This window comes from Thunnus thynnus, chromosome 1 (genome assembly GCF_963924715.1).
Source record: "Thunnus thynnus chromosome 1, fThuThy2.1, whole genome shotgun sequence".
Classification (NCBI taxonomy): Eukaryota; Metazoa; Chordata; class Actinopteri; order Scombriformes; family Scombridae; genus Thunnus; species Thunnus thynnus.
Genome location: NC_089517.1, coordinates 23,801,810 through 23,817,187, shown reverse-complemented (window position 1 = coordinate 23,817,187; position 15,378 = coordinate 23,801,810). Strand labels below are relative to the sequence as shown.

Sequence of the window (15,378 nt, the reverse complement as noted above, 5' to 3'; positions counted from 1 at the left end):
ACACAGTCGTTAACATATATTAAAAAACAATAGGATTGTTTCACCATGTCTGCAGCAGGGCAAATGAAAACAAATATATCTGGGCTCTACAGAAGACGGCTATGAAGGGGAAGTGGAGCAGCGACTGATAACAATATTAGCTAATCTAATCAGTTTTTTTTGGTTTAACAAAAGAGGGAAGTTCAAACATTTGCTAATTAAAAAATCAAAAACACGAGAAAACAGATATTGATTTTTGAGATATTGATATATATGCATGCTCTTTAGAAAACAGCATAAGTTTGATACTTGCTTCTAAGAGCCAAAGAACATGCAGTAGATGAGGGACTGTTATATGAGGGCTCAGATCCAATTGTTATGGGTCTGTTTGCAGACTCTGTGTCCCTAGCTGCCATTCTCCACCAGTCCTCCAGAGGCCCTCAGACTTTTCTCCCTTTTAGTTTGGGCTAGACTGAGTGGGAGAAAGCTGATTTTAGTTTCTTTAGAAGACCATCTTGCATGATGATTATTTGGGTTGCCTATTTGTTTTCACTCTGAACTCACAGAGCATATACTCTGTCTCGGTGATGAAGAGGATTGTGTGCATTTTGAATGTGTTCTGGGTTTCAAATTGTTTGTGATAACTGCATTTGCAATTTGTGTTTCTTTTGAGTAGTGCTTAAGTTTGGTATTGTTTTTTCCTCTGATTATGAGGAGTTGAAAGTGGCGCATAATCGGCCAAGAGAAGTTTATGGCTGAACTGCAGCTGGAGAGGGAGAAAAGCATGCTTCTTAAACAAGAACTGGAGAAGATCAGGTTTTCACACCAGGAGGTCAGCCAAACTGTTTGACACTGACTGCTGAGTTCCTTCAGCGTAGGCTTGAGATGGAAATCAAGTCTTATGCAAACCGAGTGAAAGAGGACCTGCATCTGATCTAGAACCTAAGTGCTAAGCAGGAGGCGTTCTGTCAAATGATGGCAACACACAGATCTCACTCAACCTTGAGCTCTGCCAAGCTGGAAGCTTATCCCCTGAGGAGGCTGAAGTGTCTGTGGAGAAGTTCCCAAATATTTCAACCTGGAAAAGTGCCCGCCACTTTCGGGGGTTGAGGAAGCCAAAAGAATGGAAGAAGAAGCGGCAGGATGGGTCCAACTGAGACTTGAACTGCCGCTTCACCCATTGCAAGTCAACAGACCATTTAACAGCAGACATTCTGACTTGTCAAAACATAAAAACTTCAGGCAAATATACAAAATTGACCTTGGAGTCTTTCCTATTTTGTCACAATTATCATTCAGCTGAACTGAATTTCAAAATCTAAGCAGAGACAAATGTCAAGGTCAAGGTAATCTTTGTTATCCCCAAGGAGCAATTTGTTGCACAGCCAGCAGTAAATAAATACAATCAACAACACACACCGACTTACACTCAAAAAAATTACACAAAACAGACAAAGAATTACATAATACTATTCAAAAAGCCAGTGGTAGCAGCAAATGAGTTTTTAAGTCTATTAGTCCTGCATCTAGGCAGAATATATCTGCGACCACATAGAAGCAACTTGTACTCATTGAACAGGGTGTGACTACAGTCAGCCAGGACTGACCGGGCCTTCTTTGTGGCTCTGACTTTGTATGACAGGAAGAGTTCCTTAAGATTCTTGCCAGTGATTTTACTGCACATTCTTACAATACCTTCCAACCTATTCCTGTTTTTCAGGGTAAGTGACCCAAACCAGCAGATAAAAGAAAAGGTTAAAACAGACTCAATAAAACAAGAAAAAAACATTTTCATAAAAAAGCTGTTGATATTAAAATTTCTGAGCTTTAGATAAAAGTACATATGCTGGTGGGCCACAGACAGCATCACCGTTAGAGTCAAATGTGAATTTGTCTGGCAATGAATAGAAGCAGGAGTACCAACATGAGCCTACGTGATTATGTGTACAGCATGAAAAAAATGATTCAGTGTAGTTACTCTTTAAAGAAACACAGTGTCAACTCAGATCAGGTCTGTTGATTTGTTTATCGTGCAGTAGTAAAGCTTCACCACAAACCTTACTACCCTCAGACAGGAAGCAGTATAGAGTAGATCAATGTTGCATGGTCTCATGGTTAGCTGAATATTAGTCATGCATCAGCTCCTATATTGAACTCTGCTGCAAATGCTTCATCTTACAATTAACTTTAACCCAGCAGTTGCCTTGGACTTTTTACTATCGATTTGAAATATGGGGGAAAAAAAAGATTTAACTCTGCTACACAATGTAGGAAATAGTACGCAACACTGCTGATATAACATGGGACACATACAGGATAAGAAGCCTTGCAATGTCACAACTGTGGAGGAAGTACAATTTAAAGACATACTTGACAAGAAGAGTTGAGATGTACTGTAACTTTTATAGCACATCAACACATAGTCAGTCAGTTTAAGACATTATTTTGTTTATAGCAGACACAGTTTTAGACAATACAAATTTAATAGTCTGGGAAATTAAAGGTTCTTAAACTCATCTGGGCCCCAAACTGAGATAGTTTTAGCCTTTTACTCAGGGACCCACAGTCATTAAAATACCTCAGTACTTCTGTTATTTGGAGACCTATCACTGAAAAGACTGATTTTACACACAACTTCTCATTGCAAGTAAAAAGAACACATTGGTATTTTAAGTGTGTATCACTTTGTTGGTTTATATACAGATATACAGTTTCAAGTGGATGAAGCCGGCATCATGCAGATTATGTCGTGTCAATCGTCGACGAGGTTGTAATTACTTGTAGTATGTTTGACAAACTCACTGTGATGTTCCACACATGTCTTTAACAAAATACAACAGTTTTACACAAGTTTTAGTTTAGCTGTAGAGTAACAGCATCAGCATCTGAACTTCTCTCTGTCTCTTTACGCCATGGTGAAACCAATCCTTCTCACAGTAGGCTTTTATATTTGTTTTAACCATCAGACACAAAGTGCTGATGTGCTAAACAGAAAATAAGGCAACATTAAATGAGAACCAATATGATTAACAATAAAAGATACAAAGTATGAATTAGACCAGAGTCACAGAGGACACTGGAAACACAAAACAATATATAATAGAAATCTATTATGTACATATCTGCCATAACGGTGCAATAGGGACTCACAGTGCAAGCAGCTTTTTTTTTTTTCTGCGAGCGCCTTGATGAAATTTCAGTGATAAACTTAGAAAGACTGCAGCTGTTCTGTGAGAGTTGCACTGAAGCTGAAAAAAGGATTGTTTTTTTTGTTCCATTTATGACATAAAAAGTAACTACGCATGTTTTATGTTCCATATCTTAGAGAGGCTGTATCATATCTTTTCAATTTAAAAAATCCAAAAAATATGTTATTTGTCAAGGGGAGCCCACACTTTTTCATACAACTGTAGTTTTGAAGTGAATCAATTTTCTGTGCTGTCTGAATTAAAGTAAATTGTCAACACATTTTACTACACAGATGAAAGCACATATGTACAGACTGTAATATGTTCAGAAGTGTTGTGAAAGCAGCACAAACAAGAGGCAATGATGAATTCAAATAAGCAAGAGAAAGTCAGTAAATCTGCCATCTGGTTTCTCTAATTGTTGGTACAGTAGTGTCCATTGATCATTAGGTGGTTAATTCAGACGAGACTGGCTGATTTGGTTGGACAACCCACAACCAGTCAGCGAACAGTGGCGTCCTTCAGTTGTTCGCCGCCATTCTTGCTTTAAGGCGGTTTATTTTGAGAGGGAGTAGGCCAACCATCTCTTTACTCAACTCCAGCTCCGTCTCCACGGTGGCTGCCGCCTCGGGGTGGCCTTCACAATAGTGCACCACGTATCTAGACAACAGGTGGAGGATGAAAGTGATGGTCAACACATTAAACACAGTACTCCTATTTATTTTAATAGCTCTCAACAATTCTTTCCTTGTACTTGTTGTCATTCTATAGTCTTTCACTTTGCCACTCAAAATGTGTTTGAATGTATCATCATAAATAAACAAATGTATCGTCATACTTGTAGTTTTCCAGAGCCTTGTTGAGGTTGTCCAGCTGTGCAGAGGGTAAAGAGCAGATAAGCTTGCTGTACAGTCGGGCTACTCTGAAGCGGGCCACCAGAGCCGGTCTGAGCACCTCCTCTTCCAGGTGCTCCGGTAACTTCCCCTCCGGAGAACGCAGAGAGTCTAGAAACATCTGGAAGTACCTGGAGAAGAGATGATTACAAATTACTGAGTAAATGTAAAATGCACAGAGACACACGTGCGTCCTCCACACATAAATATACACTCACTTGGCAGAGGCAGAGCAGAGATGGTTGAATTTCTTAATACTGTGGTTATCTAGAGGCTGTGAATCTGCTTGTCTGTTGGCCAGCGTCAGTTTCTGGTCCATCATTTCATTGTAGGTCTCAGCCAACTCAAACATCAACTGTCTGCGGATCATTAGGTAGTACTGGGCATTCAAGTCTACAGAGAAACAAACACAGTGACAGCTTGTTATTTCTACTGTACTATATCTTATAAATATATTCAAGGAGACAAAACTTTCCGAAAAAGAAGAACATAATTGCAACTCAAGAGCGAAGTTTGCACAGTACCATTGCAGATTGGCTCCAGCATGTCAACCCGTCGTTTGTGCATTTTGCAGCGTCGCTCCAGATCCTCTTCAAAGAAAGCCAGAGCCCTAAACAGAGAGCTGTGATCCTGCAAGATTTCTATGTGGTCCGTCACATAGCCGTCCATCTGAAAGTACTCCTTAGCCTGAGCGGATGAAAGAATAGAGAGGCGTAGACACACACAAAGATTAGGTACACACAGAGAGTGACAAGTGGACAAAAAAACTGTTTTCTATAAAAGTTCAATGATTAGATCAAGTGTTTGGCCATAAAAGGACTCTTTCAATGTTGTCTCGGTTTGAATGAGACAGTTAACTTGTTTACTGTGTCTATGATGATGATGATGATATCTGTTCAAAGCAGTTTATGTGTGCGTGTGTGTTGTGCATACCTGTGTGACATAATTCTGTCCCACCAGAAACACAGCTCTGGCCTCCGTGAAGTCCAGCGGGAACAAACAGCTCACCTGGGTATCAGAAAGCAGACAGTGTGACCACATTTACTATGACGGACTGAGTATTTATTTGCAGAATGGCGCCCCCTGATGACACAGTAAGCTTAATTCTTTGTGTACTGTTAGATTTGTCCTCAATTGAATCTGCTTAGATATATAGACTGATACGATCACATCAAAATGTTTTATTACTAAAACATGACAAAATTAGATATTGTTATAGTGCATTATCAATAATGAGATAATGATCATTTTTGATAATAAGAAGCAGTAAAACCTGATCTGGAACACTAACAAATATAACAGTAGCATTGCTAGTAGAAGTAGCAGTAATACTAGACGCTGAACAAGGACCGACCTTCTCTTCCAGGCTCGCGATCAAGTCAAAAGTGTCTTCAGAGCCGAACAGCAGAGCGCTCTTCCTGCCCTTCTCTTCTTCCTCCTCCTCAAGTCTTCTCGCTCTCTTCAACTCTTCTTGACGATCAGTATCCAGCTCCCCGATGTTATCCTGGTCGCAAACACAAGCATATACGGTCATATAAGAGACACACAGGCAGACACATATAACAATTATGTAGATCCAAGCTAAGTAAACAGAAGCTCACATAGATGCACACACAGAGACACTACGTTCAACAAACAGGCACATCATATATTGGCCATAACAAAAAGAGTCAATTTTTGAAACTCTTGGGTTTGAATTTAGCATTATCTATGGTTCAAGGATACATGACTTGGCTTTGAGTACAGTACATGTCCCCAAAGAAAGAAAAGTACCTCTAGCAGTTTCTTAGCATCCTGAAGGAGGTTGAGGCAGTATTTGATCCAACATCTGGCAATCTCTGCTCTCTTCTGTCTCAGCTGTTCCCTACGCTCACTCTCTGTCTCACCTGGGTCAGACAGAAGGAGAAAAAAAATGAAAAGGTATGCCAGGAGAGAGGAAAGGAATGAGAGATATATGTGGATGAAGTCAAGAGGGAGAGGCAAGGAGTCTGACGGAGGAAGGGAGAAAATAACTGATAAGAAGCTACACAGTTGTGTTCTCTCCTGTTTGACTGGTTGTAGTTGATTTGGGCAACAAAATACAGAAAAAAAGGAAACCAATACTTTCACTTTTATATGTTTTTAATTACAATTTGAAATATTATAAACTAAGCCTTTACGTTAATACATGTTACCGTCTACTAGTACAAATCTTCACACTCATGTTAAACTCTTACATTACTGGCTAATTCTGTTCAGAAACTCAATCTGCTGCTTATCCTGAACCAGAAAAAAGGTTTTACTGTATTTTAAACATGAGGAAGAAAAACACACTTTTTGGATTTTACACACAGTTTGACAGAGGTTTAGATGAACACTCACTCTCCTGTGCTGCGGCCTCAGAAGGAACTTCTCCTGCCAAACCTGATATAATGGTGGCTGCTGAAAGGCAGTGTCTGCCCTCCATGTATCGCCCCTAAAAAAAGACCCCACAAACACACCTCTTGACTTGCACTGAAAACAAACCACTGGGACCACAGTAGTGAACACCTAGAAAAGGTCTTACAAAATGTACACCAACTGTTTTCAACCAATTTAAATCACTCTAAGTCCTACCTTAGTGATGTAATACTGTGATAGTGTAGCAGCGTTCAGAGCCCACTCCATCGGACTGTACTGATTTAACTGTAACTGTCTCTGCAGGGTGCTGTGGCAGTAGGTGGCAGCACGCTCATTTTGACCTGTGAGACAAAACACTTAAGTTATTATTACTTTCAACAAATAAAAAAAACATATTATCACAACAACACTTACTTGCATTGTATTTAGTAAATATGAATCTAATTTAGGAGCTCACAATTAAGGAGATGTGAGGAAATACATTTAAATGGATGGCTGTTAATGGATTCAAACTGATTGTAATGCTGTCAGTTCTCTACATAAGTTAGTCAGTAAATAGATCAGAGATAGGACTCACCAAGGTTTTTATAGACTTGAGCAAGGTAGTACATGGTATGGGTGTAGGCCAACTCAAACCTGGTAGATACAGAAGAAAAGCAGGAGGGATAGAAAGAAGAGTGGGAGAAAGAAAGAGGGGAAGGAGTATAAGGAAATGGAAAATCAAAGTAGAGAAAGAGAAAAGTGAGACTGCATTTATGACCAATATCACGACAACTTTGGAACAATTGTATTAATATGAACAGGCAGTTTGTCTGTAAATGAGCATATGTTTGCATATAGGGATGTCAGAGCTTGTAAGTTACCTTTTGATCCTTTCCTGATGTGTTTTTTCCTCAGTAGAAAAGTACTCTGTCATATCAGTGGGAGGACTCCCATCCTGGAAAAAACAAAACACAACCACCATGGCTGCAGATAAAGAGGATACAGCCACTGCAATTTTCAAATACAGTCATGTTGGCCCTGCAATTTTCTCTCCAGCTGTTTCCAGAGATCAATACTTCTCAGTCAACTTGTCTTTTGAATGTTTGTGTCAATACAATTACAGCTCCCTTTTTGCTACCTAATGCACTTAAATTATCCTACTTTTTAACACTTACTTTGACCATGTTAACTGTGATTGTTATGTGTTATCAAAAATTCTGAAAATGCAGAAAATGTACATGACTTATTACTAAATAGGCAATGATGCAATGGCTTTGCTCCTGAGAAAACAGGTTTCTGTATAACAGTTATGTGACACTAAATCTGCTCGTGATGACAAAAAATAACAATTATTATTAAGTGTGCAAAATCTCAATTTACTATTCACCACAGAGGGCTCTCAGTGTGTCACTGAGGTTGTAAGACTGGACACAGCTTTACTTTCAGCCAGGAGTCAAACAAGGTCATGAGACAATAAACCAGTCAGAAAATCAGTCAGTGCAACATTATCACTGTCAAAGCGACAGTATGCGTCCACACTCCTCATGTTGCACTGATGCTTTTCTTCTGCTACAGTCAGCACACTAACAGCGTCAAGTAAACAGTCACACAACCTTACCTCCTTCATATATCGTTGGTAGATGGCCTCTGCTGTCTCCAGGAAACCCTGGGCGGTCTCTGTCTCATCCCGGCCTGCCCAAAGGATGCCCAACTGGTTCTGATAACACAAACAACCAACACATGAGCAAGTGATCAGCATCATGTGATCTCCTACTACAGGATGATGGATTTAAGGCAAACAAGAACCATTTACTCATTGATTATTTTGCTAGATTTGCTGACTGCTGTATTATGACTGTAGCGTTGGAGCAGCAATACAATACAATGGTTCAAGGAGTGGCATTAATGATGGGGGGGTTTTTTTATATTAGGGTAGCAGCATCTCAGTTATAATCTATCATATATCGCACCGGTCTGATTGTTTAGAGATGTTAGTTGTGCTTAATTTTAGATATACTGTATACACGCTGCATATGTGTAAAAGACTTCTGCTAGTATGTCTAAAACATAACAGCTAAGCTAACAGCTGTTAGCTTTGTAGCATAATTTAATATTCGTTAACGTTACCCTGACATGGATGAACAGAGACACATTCTCGGACGACACCCTGTATCTCTCCAGCAGTTTTATGCAGTTCATCAGATGCTCCTGGCCGGCTGACAGCTCCTCTGTATCGACGTGGTTCACGCCCAGATAGTACTCCACCGCCCCGAGTTTGGCGGCCCGCAGCCCGGCTGGCGTGTCGCCGCTGGAGCCCTGACCGAACAAGTCGTCCCTCTGCCCGTCCACCGGCTCCTCCGTCGGCCGCTGCTCGCCGCTCTCTCCGCCGCTGTCCTCCTCGCCATCGCCGGCCTCGAAACTCTTCAGCGAGCAGTATATCTCCCTGAGGAGCTCTCTGGCCTTGTACTTGGAGCGAAAGGGGTCGGTTTCTGGGTCTTTTCGTGATTCTACATCTGTGAGGTTTTGGGCGTTGGTGAATTTGTCGCAGATAGCTTTCCACTCATCACTGTTTAGGGACGCCATGTTGTTTGATCTTTATTCTTCTTCTTCTCTCACTTTCCTGGTAGATAGCAAAACAACTTTAAGGTGCATACCGCCACCTACTGGATTTATACTAAAAATAACCACTGACTAAATAAAATAATAATAACCCCGTCCCACCCATTTCCCACTCAGCTATAAATGCTCTATTTTTAGGTGTTTGAGAGAAACTAAAAGCTTATCTCAATAGCTGCTGCCGACCTTCTCCAGAATCTCCCACAACACCTAGAAATCTCCTTGCTGTATCTACAATTATGTTAGTTTTCTCAGATTTTCTTTCTATTACAGCAGTACAGTTAATTACCACTGCCAAAAAGGCCAAAAACTTCACCTGATCCTTACAAAAGCAAAACTCAGTATGCTTCCCGACTGGTTTCTGGTCTCATATCATAACATTCTTACCTACTTCCTCATACTTAAGTCTTTTCTTAGATCTAACCCTGATTATTGCTGCCTCCCTTACTCTCTTCGGGGAGTTGTCCTCCCTGCTGCATGATTCCCTTTGCAAAGAAGACACTCTGGATCTTTCTCACAGTCTCCACAATCATTCTCCCCACATTTAACATACATACATACAAACAAACTATGACCAAACTTCCAAAGGTTTGGGAACATGCTGCCTTACTGGGTACGACATATGGTCCAAGAACGCTCTATCAGGCAAGCACTCCACATCAAAGTGAAGCAAGTCTCATACTTTTCATACTTTGTCAAACCTCTTCATTCTATGGGTGTCTGTCACCCCTTTACACTCTTTAAGTCTATTTGCATCTTCAACAGGGTATTGCATTTTTCTAAGATTATTAAATGATTTTTAAATGTAAAAAATTCACCTGCAAGGTAACTACTTATAGCTGCTGGATAAATGTAGTGGAGTAGAAGTATAAAGTGGTATAAAATGGACATACACAAGTCAAGTACCTCAAAATTGTACTTAAGTCCAGTACTTGGGTAAAGATACATTTTCACAATTTTTACACAATTTAAGGTTTCAGTTTGGAAAGTCAGTGAGTCCAACATCCATTCATCAGAAAACTTAATTTGAACTTCTATTTCAATTTTGAGTACTTGAACCACTTGAAGAAGTACATTTAATACTTACTAGTATTATACATACAGTAAGTACAAGTTTAAGATCCTTGTACTTTGAGTACTTCCATTTTATGCTACTTTATGCCTTTAGACCACTACAATTTACATCTTTGATAGCTACAGTAGAATTATTTACTCTGCAGATTCAGATTTTACATACAAAGCATATGATCAGTTTTTAAAATATGATGCATTGTTATTGATTCAATTATCCAACTAAAACATCAAAATGCTGCTTCTCCAAGTTAACACATCTGTAATAATATGCAACATTCTCAAAGTGTCAATTCCGTATAATGAACATTTCTTATTTGTCATTTTGTGCATTTGCTGATAATACTTTTAGCACTTTTAGTTTAGTAAAAATCAAAATGCAGGATTATTACTTAATGGAGTAGTTCTACTTTGTAATATTACTACTTTAACTGCAAAGGAGCTGAAGCTGCATCCACCACTGGTTTTGACGAAGTTGATGTTCAGTGTGCAGAAGGTGATGGTGAAATAAACAAGTGTTATCAGCAATTGTTTCCACTTAAAAGCTCAAAAACTGGAGTTTATATATAAAACATGAAATACCCTTCCTTCATTTCAAGTTAATTTGATTTGTACTTTCTAACTTTGTTGAAAATATGTGTTTAATGTTTAGGGTTAATTTAACAAGGGCATTAGGTTGCAGAGTGTTGAGTGTAAATACGGAGCAGTGTCCTCTTTCATGTTTTCATGGTAAAATGTGTAAAAGGTCACCTGATCCTCAACAATGTCCATGGAGCAGGATGTGGACTGTAGGTTCAAAACCTAACCTCAAGCAAAAATTAAAGAAATCACTCACTGAACTCTGTTCAAGTTGGTTATAGCCAGTTTATTCTAATGAAACCAAAGGATCAGATCATTGATCAGGGAGAAATGAATGTGCGTTATATAATAAGAATAAATTAGCTTGAATGACACATGGCAATAACACACAATACATGATTTGGTCATCACAGACTTACCCAGTCATACAGGATTATAACTCAGCTTGCAACCTAACTATACAGCTTTACAGTGTGGGCAGCTTCACAACATAAAAGACTTTGTATTCAATTTTTACAATTTAAACATTTGTTAAAATAATGATTTGTTATTACTGAAATAAATCAATTCCAAATTAGATTCTCAAACACACTCTATATTCTTTCACCAGTGTAATACCTTTCTCCAGGGCACAACAGACAGACAGTTTAGCACTGTGTGTGTTAACTCTGTTAACCAGTGATACTCTGCTACACTTTGGACATATTTTCACAAACTGACCTCAGGCTTAGTACTCTCTAATATATCATTAATATTTCAATTACTAAGAACGTGAGACAGTAATAAAAATATTAATGATACTGAACCAAAATTAAATGTTTAATGAATGAATAATGATCAGCCTAGTTTGAACATGTGAAACAGACACTGGATCTAATATGCAACTGTCAGGCTGGTTAGCTGAGTGTACATCCACCCACATTGTGTTTGTGTGACATGTTGAATGTTGCACAAAGTGTAAAAATAAATCACAGCAGTTGACCTTAATTCTTGGAAGAAACCGTCTGTTTTTTTTCTGTATGTGTAGTAAAAAGTGTCTAAAACTTCACGGAGGATGATAAATCTTGATAACATCGGGTTAAAAAATGGTCTAAGTGCCACGGTGTCAATGATTAAAGAAGAAGTTTAGATGCACAAGTTTTGATGTCCAGGTTTAGGTGGCTTTCTCCTAGCAGCATGGTGAAGGTTCTGCATGTGCTTCACTTTGCCACTAAGACACTGTCTTCTTCTCCATGCTGAAATGATACAGGAACAGTCAGAGTGCATGTCATTCTTTTTATTACAGGATCTAAATATAAAAGATTACTCCAGCTTTCTTCAACCTAGGTCTAATCCTAGATCTCCTTATCATGTTAATCTCTATGTATCTTACAGCATTGCGCTTCCTCATAATTCTTCAGTTAAGTCACTGATGAACTTTTTATCAGTCAATAGTAACAGTGCCGAATTAAGCCCCTGGTTTAAAATAACTGAAAACCCTAATAATCTGGACGTATAAAATATAAAATGAAAACACAGACTATAATATGTCTTACTTGTATTTGATGAGACGACATCCCTGGATTAGTTGTGCCGTCTCGTTGGTAGCATGGCAAGCAAACAGTAGCCAGTTGCGTGGTTGCACCTTGTAGGCGAACCGCATGAAGAGCAGCGAATAACAGGTCAGAGCTGAGAGGAGGGAGCAAGCACACAGGCGAAAGTTTATTACAGGACTGTCTTCTTATAAAACATTTACTGGTGGACACTTTCTAGTACTAATAAAACATGAATGATAAAAATGTCATTTAGTCATACAGGATATTAAGCATCTAAACCTTATAGATTTTAAGCAAATCACAATTCCAACACAGAAATGAATTCCCGTCTCCACAGCTGTATATGCCTAATACATCAGATAAATTACTCAAACTCTTCTGGCAGGTTTTCTGTTCCTTCAAGGCCCATTTGAGGCCAAAGTTAAAGCTCTCTTATTCAGAATGTGACCTAGAAAGCAGACAGTCAGAGGAAATATTTAAAGAACTGCAGTTGTAGTTTACTTTAGAGTATCTCTTGTTTCTCTTTAACCTTGAGACTGAGAGTGTAAATTACAACCTGTACCCTAACAAGATAAACTACAAAAGGATGGGGGGTATTGCGTGTAGCCTACATCTGGGTTTATCAGCATACGCGTCTGTGTGTCTTACCGAAGGTCATCCTGCCACTGATAATCTCAGGACTCTTCTTCATGTCTGTGATGGCGGCTATAGGAAGACCCCAGTTTGCTACGGGACCCCAGAAATGCTGTACACACACACAAAAAAAGTGACAAAATACAGTTTAGACATTTATCTTGCGCCGGTTGTACAGTAGAACACAACTATACAAGAGTAAAACCTGCAAAATCTGAATCCCATTATAAGAAGTACTGATGTAAAAAATACATAGGTTCAAGAACATGATAGTAAAGATTTAAAAATATACACCAACACACATTTTGTATGTTAAATTAATAGCTACAACTATACAGCACAAATAACCATAGTCTCACAGAAAGATAGTCAGGGAAAAAAAACAGCAGGGAATCACAAACAAGGAGGAACACAGGTATAGAAACAGACATACTGACAGATAGATCAGATAAGGACTCACCGTGCTGTTGGATTATGTTTTGTTTTTTTATTTCCAGGGTCACATAGAAGAGAAAAGAACATAAATACACATAAGTCATACTGATGCTAGCTAGGTCACACAAGGGCGACTACCACATCAAATAGGTCACAGGTCTGTTTCTGCCAGAACTGGTACAATTAATGAAGCCCGGATTCACAGTGGGTAACTCAGTTTGCTTTGTCTTCACATCATTAAATTAGCTTATAATGAGCATGATAACATTTCAGCCCCTAGAGTGAAATATTTAATTACACTTAAGAGTCAACTTTAGTCAACTTAGAGCCATTTCTGTATTTGCTAAAATAAGACAAAATACACCAGCAAAGGAAGAGTTTTGTTGTTAAGATTCCTGAAAGAGCACAGAGATGGTGTTAAAGCCATCATAACGTGTGCCTCAAACAAATCTAGAGGGCGTTTGTTTGACTTTGTACTGTATCTCCTAGAGGTAACAAAAAATTACCAAGAGATAACCATTTTTGTCTATGACAAAGTAAACAAAGATGGTCTCTTGCATCACTATATCACTCTTTAACCTTCAGTCTACATTTCAGGCATATAGCTAATCTGTTGCAAGTGTGCACACACAACCAGGACAACATGTACAGATTAACTAACGTCTTGACAACATGTCAAGAAGTAATAATAGTTCTCACTTGCCTTTAACTCTGAATCCAGATTTTACATTGGCCACACCTCCCAACACAAATATTCAATCCTTTTACTGCAGGCTAAGTAAGTTAGATGTTTCCCTGCGACCTTATTAGCCTCTCACAAGCTACAACCCACTTGAGTTTGACTCTACAGCAAATGACAATATTTCTCCTCTGTAAGTTAAGTTAGAAAATGTAAAACAATAACAATCTGCTGTTAACTATCCTACACACACACAAAAGCCCGTCGTCCTTGAAAGTTTACACATGTAAAAAACGATGCCAATGTAACACAAATTGATGCTCAAAATGTTCATGGCATCTGATTAAAACGTAGACTTAACAGACAAACTCAGCTGGCTGTTAAACATTAGCTAACTTTAGCTGTAACCTATACTCGACATCCAACTAGCTGGTTACATTAGCATGCTTGCTAATAGAAAAATGTAGCCGTTTCTGACACACACCTCGTCAAATAATCCCTGAATTCTTTGCTCTTCAGGTAGTCTACAGCTTTCCTTGCAACCGTCCCCGCCATGGTTTAACGCTGGACTGGTGTGGTGTCTGTTTTTGGACGACAAGAGTATTCTGTCACTGCTGAAGGGCGACAAGCTGAAAGCTCTACTCAGAGGACGAATTTCCAACCACAACATTTGAGCTTTACGACACTGTCGCAAATAGGCGGCGCGATCTCAGACGGCCGTCTGTTTGCAAAACCCATTATTGGGATCGAAGATGACCAGTGTAGGAACAATTGACTAGATAAGATTGAGGCTGTAAAACAACGGCCGTGAAGAAAAGGTGGCCAAGATGAACTACGAGAGGTGCTGGGATGCGAACAACAGAGCTTTCTTCATTTTCAAAGTCAGGTCGAATTTATTCATAGGAGAGCACACTTAAAAAGAACAGGAGCTGACTGTAGTGCTTTACAGAGAAATGTAAAAATACAGTTGAAGAATTAAAACAAAACAAAATAAAATAAATACGTAAATTGTAATAGACACAATTAACAATGTTAATGCTATAAAAAAATTAAGGGGACTTAAAGGTGATTCTATAAAGGTCGGTCTTTAGCTGGGATTTAAAAGTTGTGATACAAGTTCTGACGGTGAGGGGTGCAAACCGTTCCGCAGTCTGCGAGCAGCGATGGAAAAAGCTCGATCATCTTTTGGTTTTGACTAGAAAATGAGAGGTGTAACTGATCAGAGGATCTGAGGGGTCTGGATGTAGAATATGGACTGACTGCCAAACCATTCAGAGCTTTAAAAACAAATAAAAGAATCTGAATATCAATCCTATAGCAATACAAAGCGATACAACAGCCATACAAGAACATGGCAAAACATAGTGTAAACTTTGCACAAGCCAGAGAAGTATATTGAGTCCATCCAT

At 39.0% G+C, this 15,378-nt stretch overlaps 2 protein-coding genes across 2 annotated transcripts; both read right to left on the bottom strand.

Annotated features, from left to right (window-relative positions):
- Positions 1-1,986: 1,986 nt before the first annotated feature.
- kifbp (kinesin family binding protein) lies at positions 1,987-9,036 on the bottom strand. Its single transcript, XM_067591585.1, has 13 exons — positions 8,549-9,036; positions 8,040-8,138; positions 7,303-7,376; positions 7,017-7,075; positions 6,656-6,780; positions 6,422-6,515; positions 5,834-5,946; positions 5,415-5,564; positions 4,994-5,068; positions 4,585-4,747; positions 4,279-4,453; positions 4,006-4,191; positions 1,987-3,827 (listed from the first exon to the last, which is right to left on the bottom strand). Exons 1-13 carry the CDS (start codon positions 9,002-9,004, stop codon positions 3,689-3,691), a joined length of 1,908 nt encoding a protein of 635 aa, XP_067447686.1. The 5' UTR covers positions 9,005-9,036; the 3' UTR covers positions 1,987-3,688.
- A 1,916-nt stretch (positions 9,037-10,952) lies between these two features.
- mpc1 (mitochondrial pyruvate carrier 1) lies at positions 10,953-14,648 on the bottom strand. The gene is made up of 4 exons (XM_067591575.1): positions 14,450-14,648; positions 12,871-12,967; positions 12,223-12,355; positions 10,953-11,922 (listed from the first exon to the last, which is right to left on the bottom strand). Exons 1-4 carry the CDS (start codon positions 14,522-14,524, stop codon positions 11,898-11,900), a joined length of 330 nt encoding a protein of 109 aa, XP_067447676.1. The 5' UTR covers positions 14,525-14,648; the 3' UTR covers positions 10,953-11,897.
- Between the last annotated feature and the right edge of the window lie 730 nt (positions 14,649-15,378).

Bases quoted from the DNA above. Each gene is read 5' to 3' on its own strand.
- kifbp (XM_067591585.1), bottom strand. From the start codon at position 9,004: ATGGCGTCCCTAAACAGTGATGAGTGGAAAGCTATCTGCGACAAATTC. The intron at 7,377-8,039 runs GTAAGGTTGTGT...TGTTTTTTCCAG, and splicing joins ACCAACGATATATGAAGGAG to GATGGGAGTCCTCCCACTGA. The intron at 5,947-6,421 runs GTGAGTGTTCAT...TGTCTGACCCAG, and splicing joins TGAGGCCGCAGCACAGGAGA to GTGAGACAGAGAGTGAGCGT.
- mpc1 (XM_067591575.1), bottom strand. From the start codon at position 14,524: ATGGCGGGGACGGTTGCAAGGAAAGCTGTAGACTACCTGAAGAGCAAA. The intron at 12,356-12,870 runs GTAAGACACACA...CCCTCCTCTCAG, and splicing joins CAGTGGCAGGATGACCTTCG to CTCTGACCTGTTATTCGCTG. The intron at 11,923-12,222 runs GTAAGACATATT...GTATCATTTCAG, and splicing joins TGTCGTCTCATCAAATACAA to CATGGAGAAGAAGACAGTGT.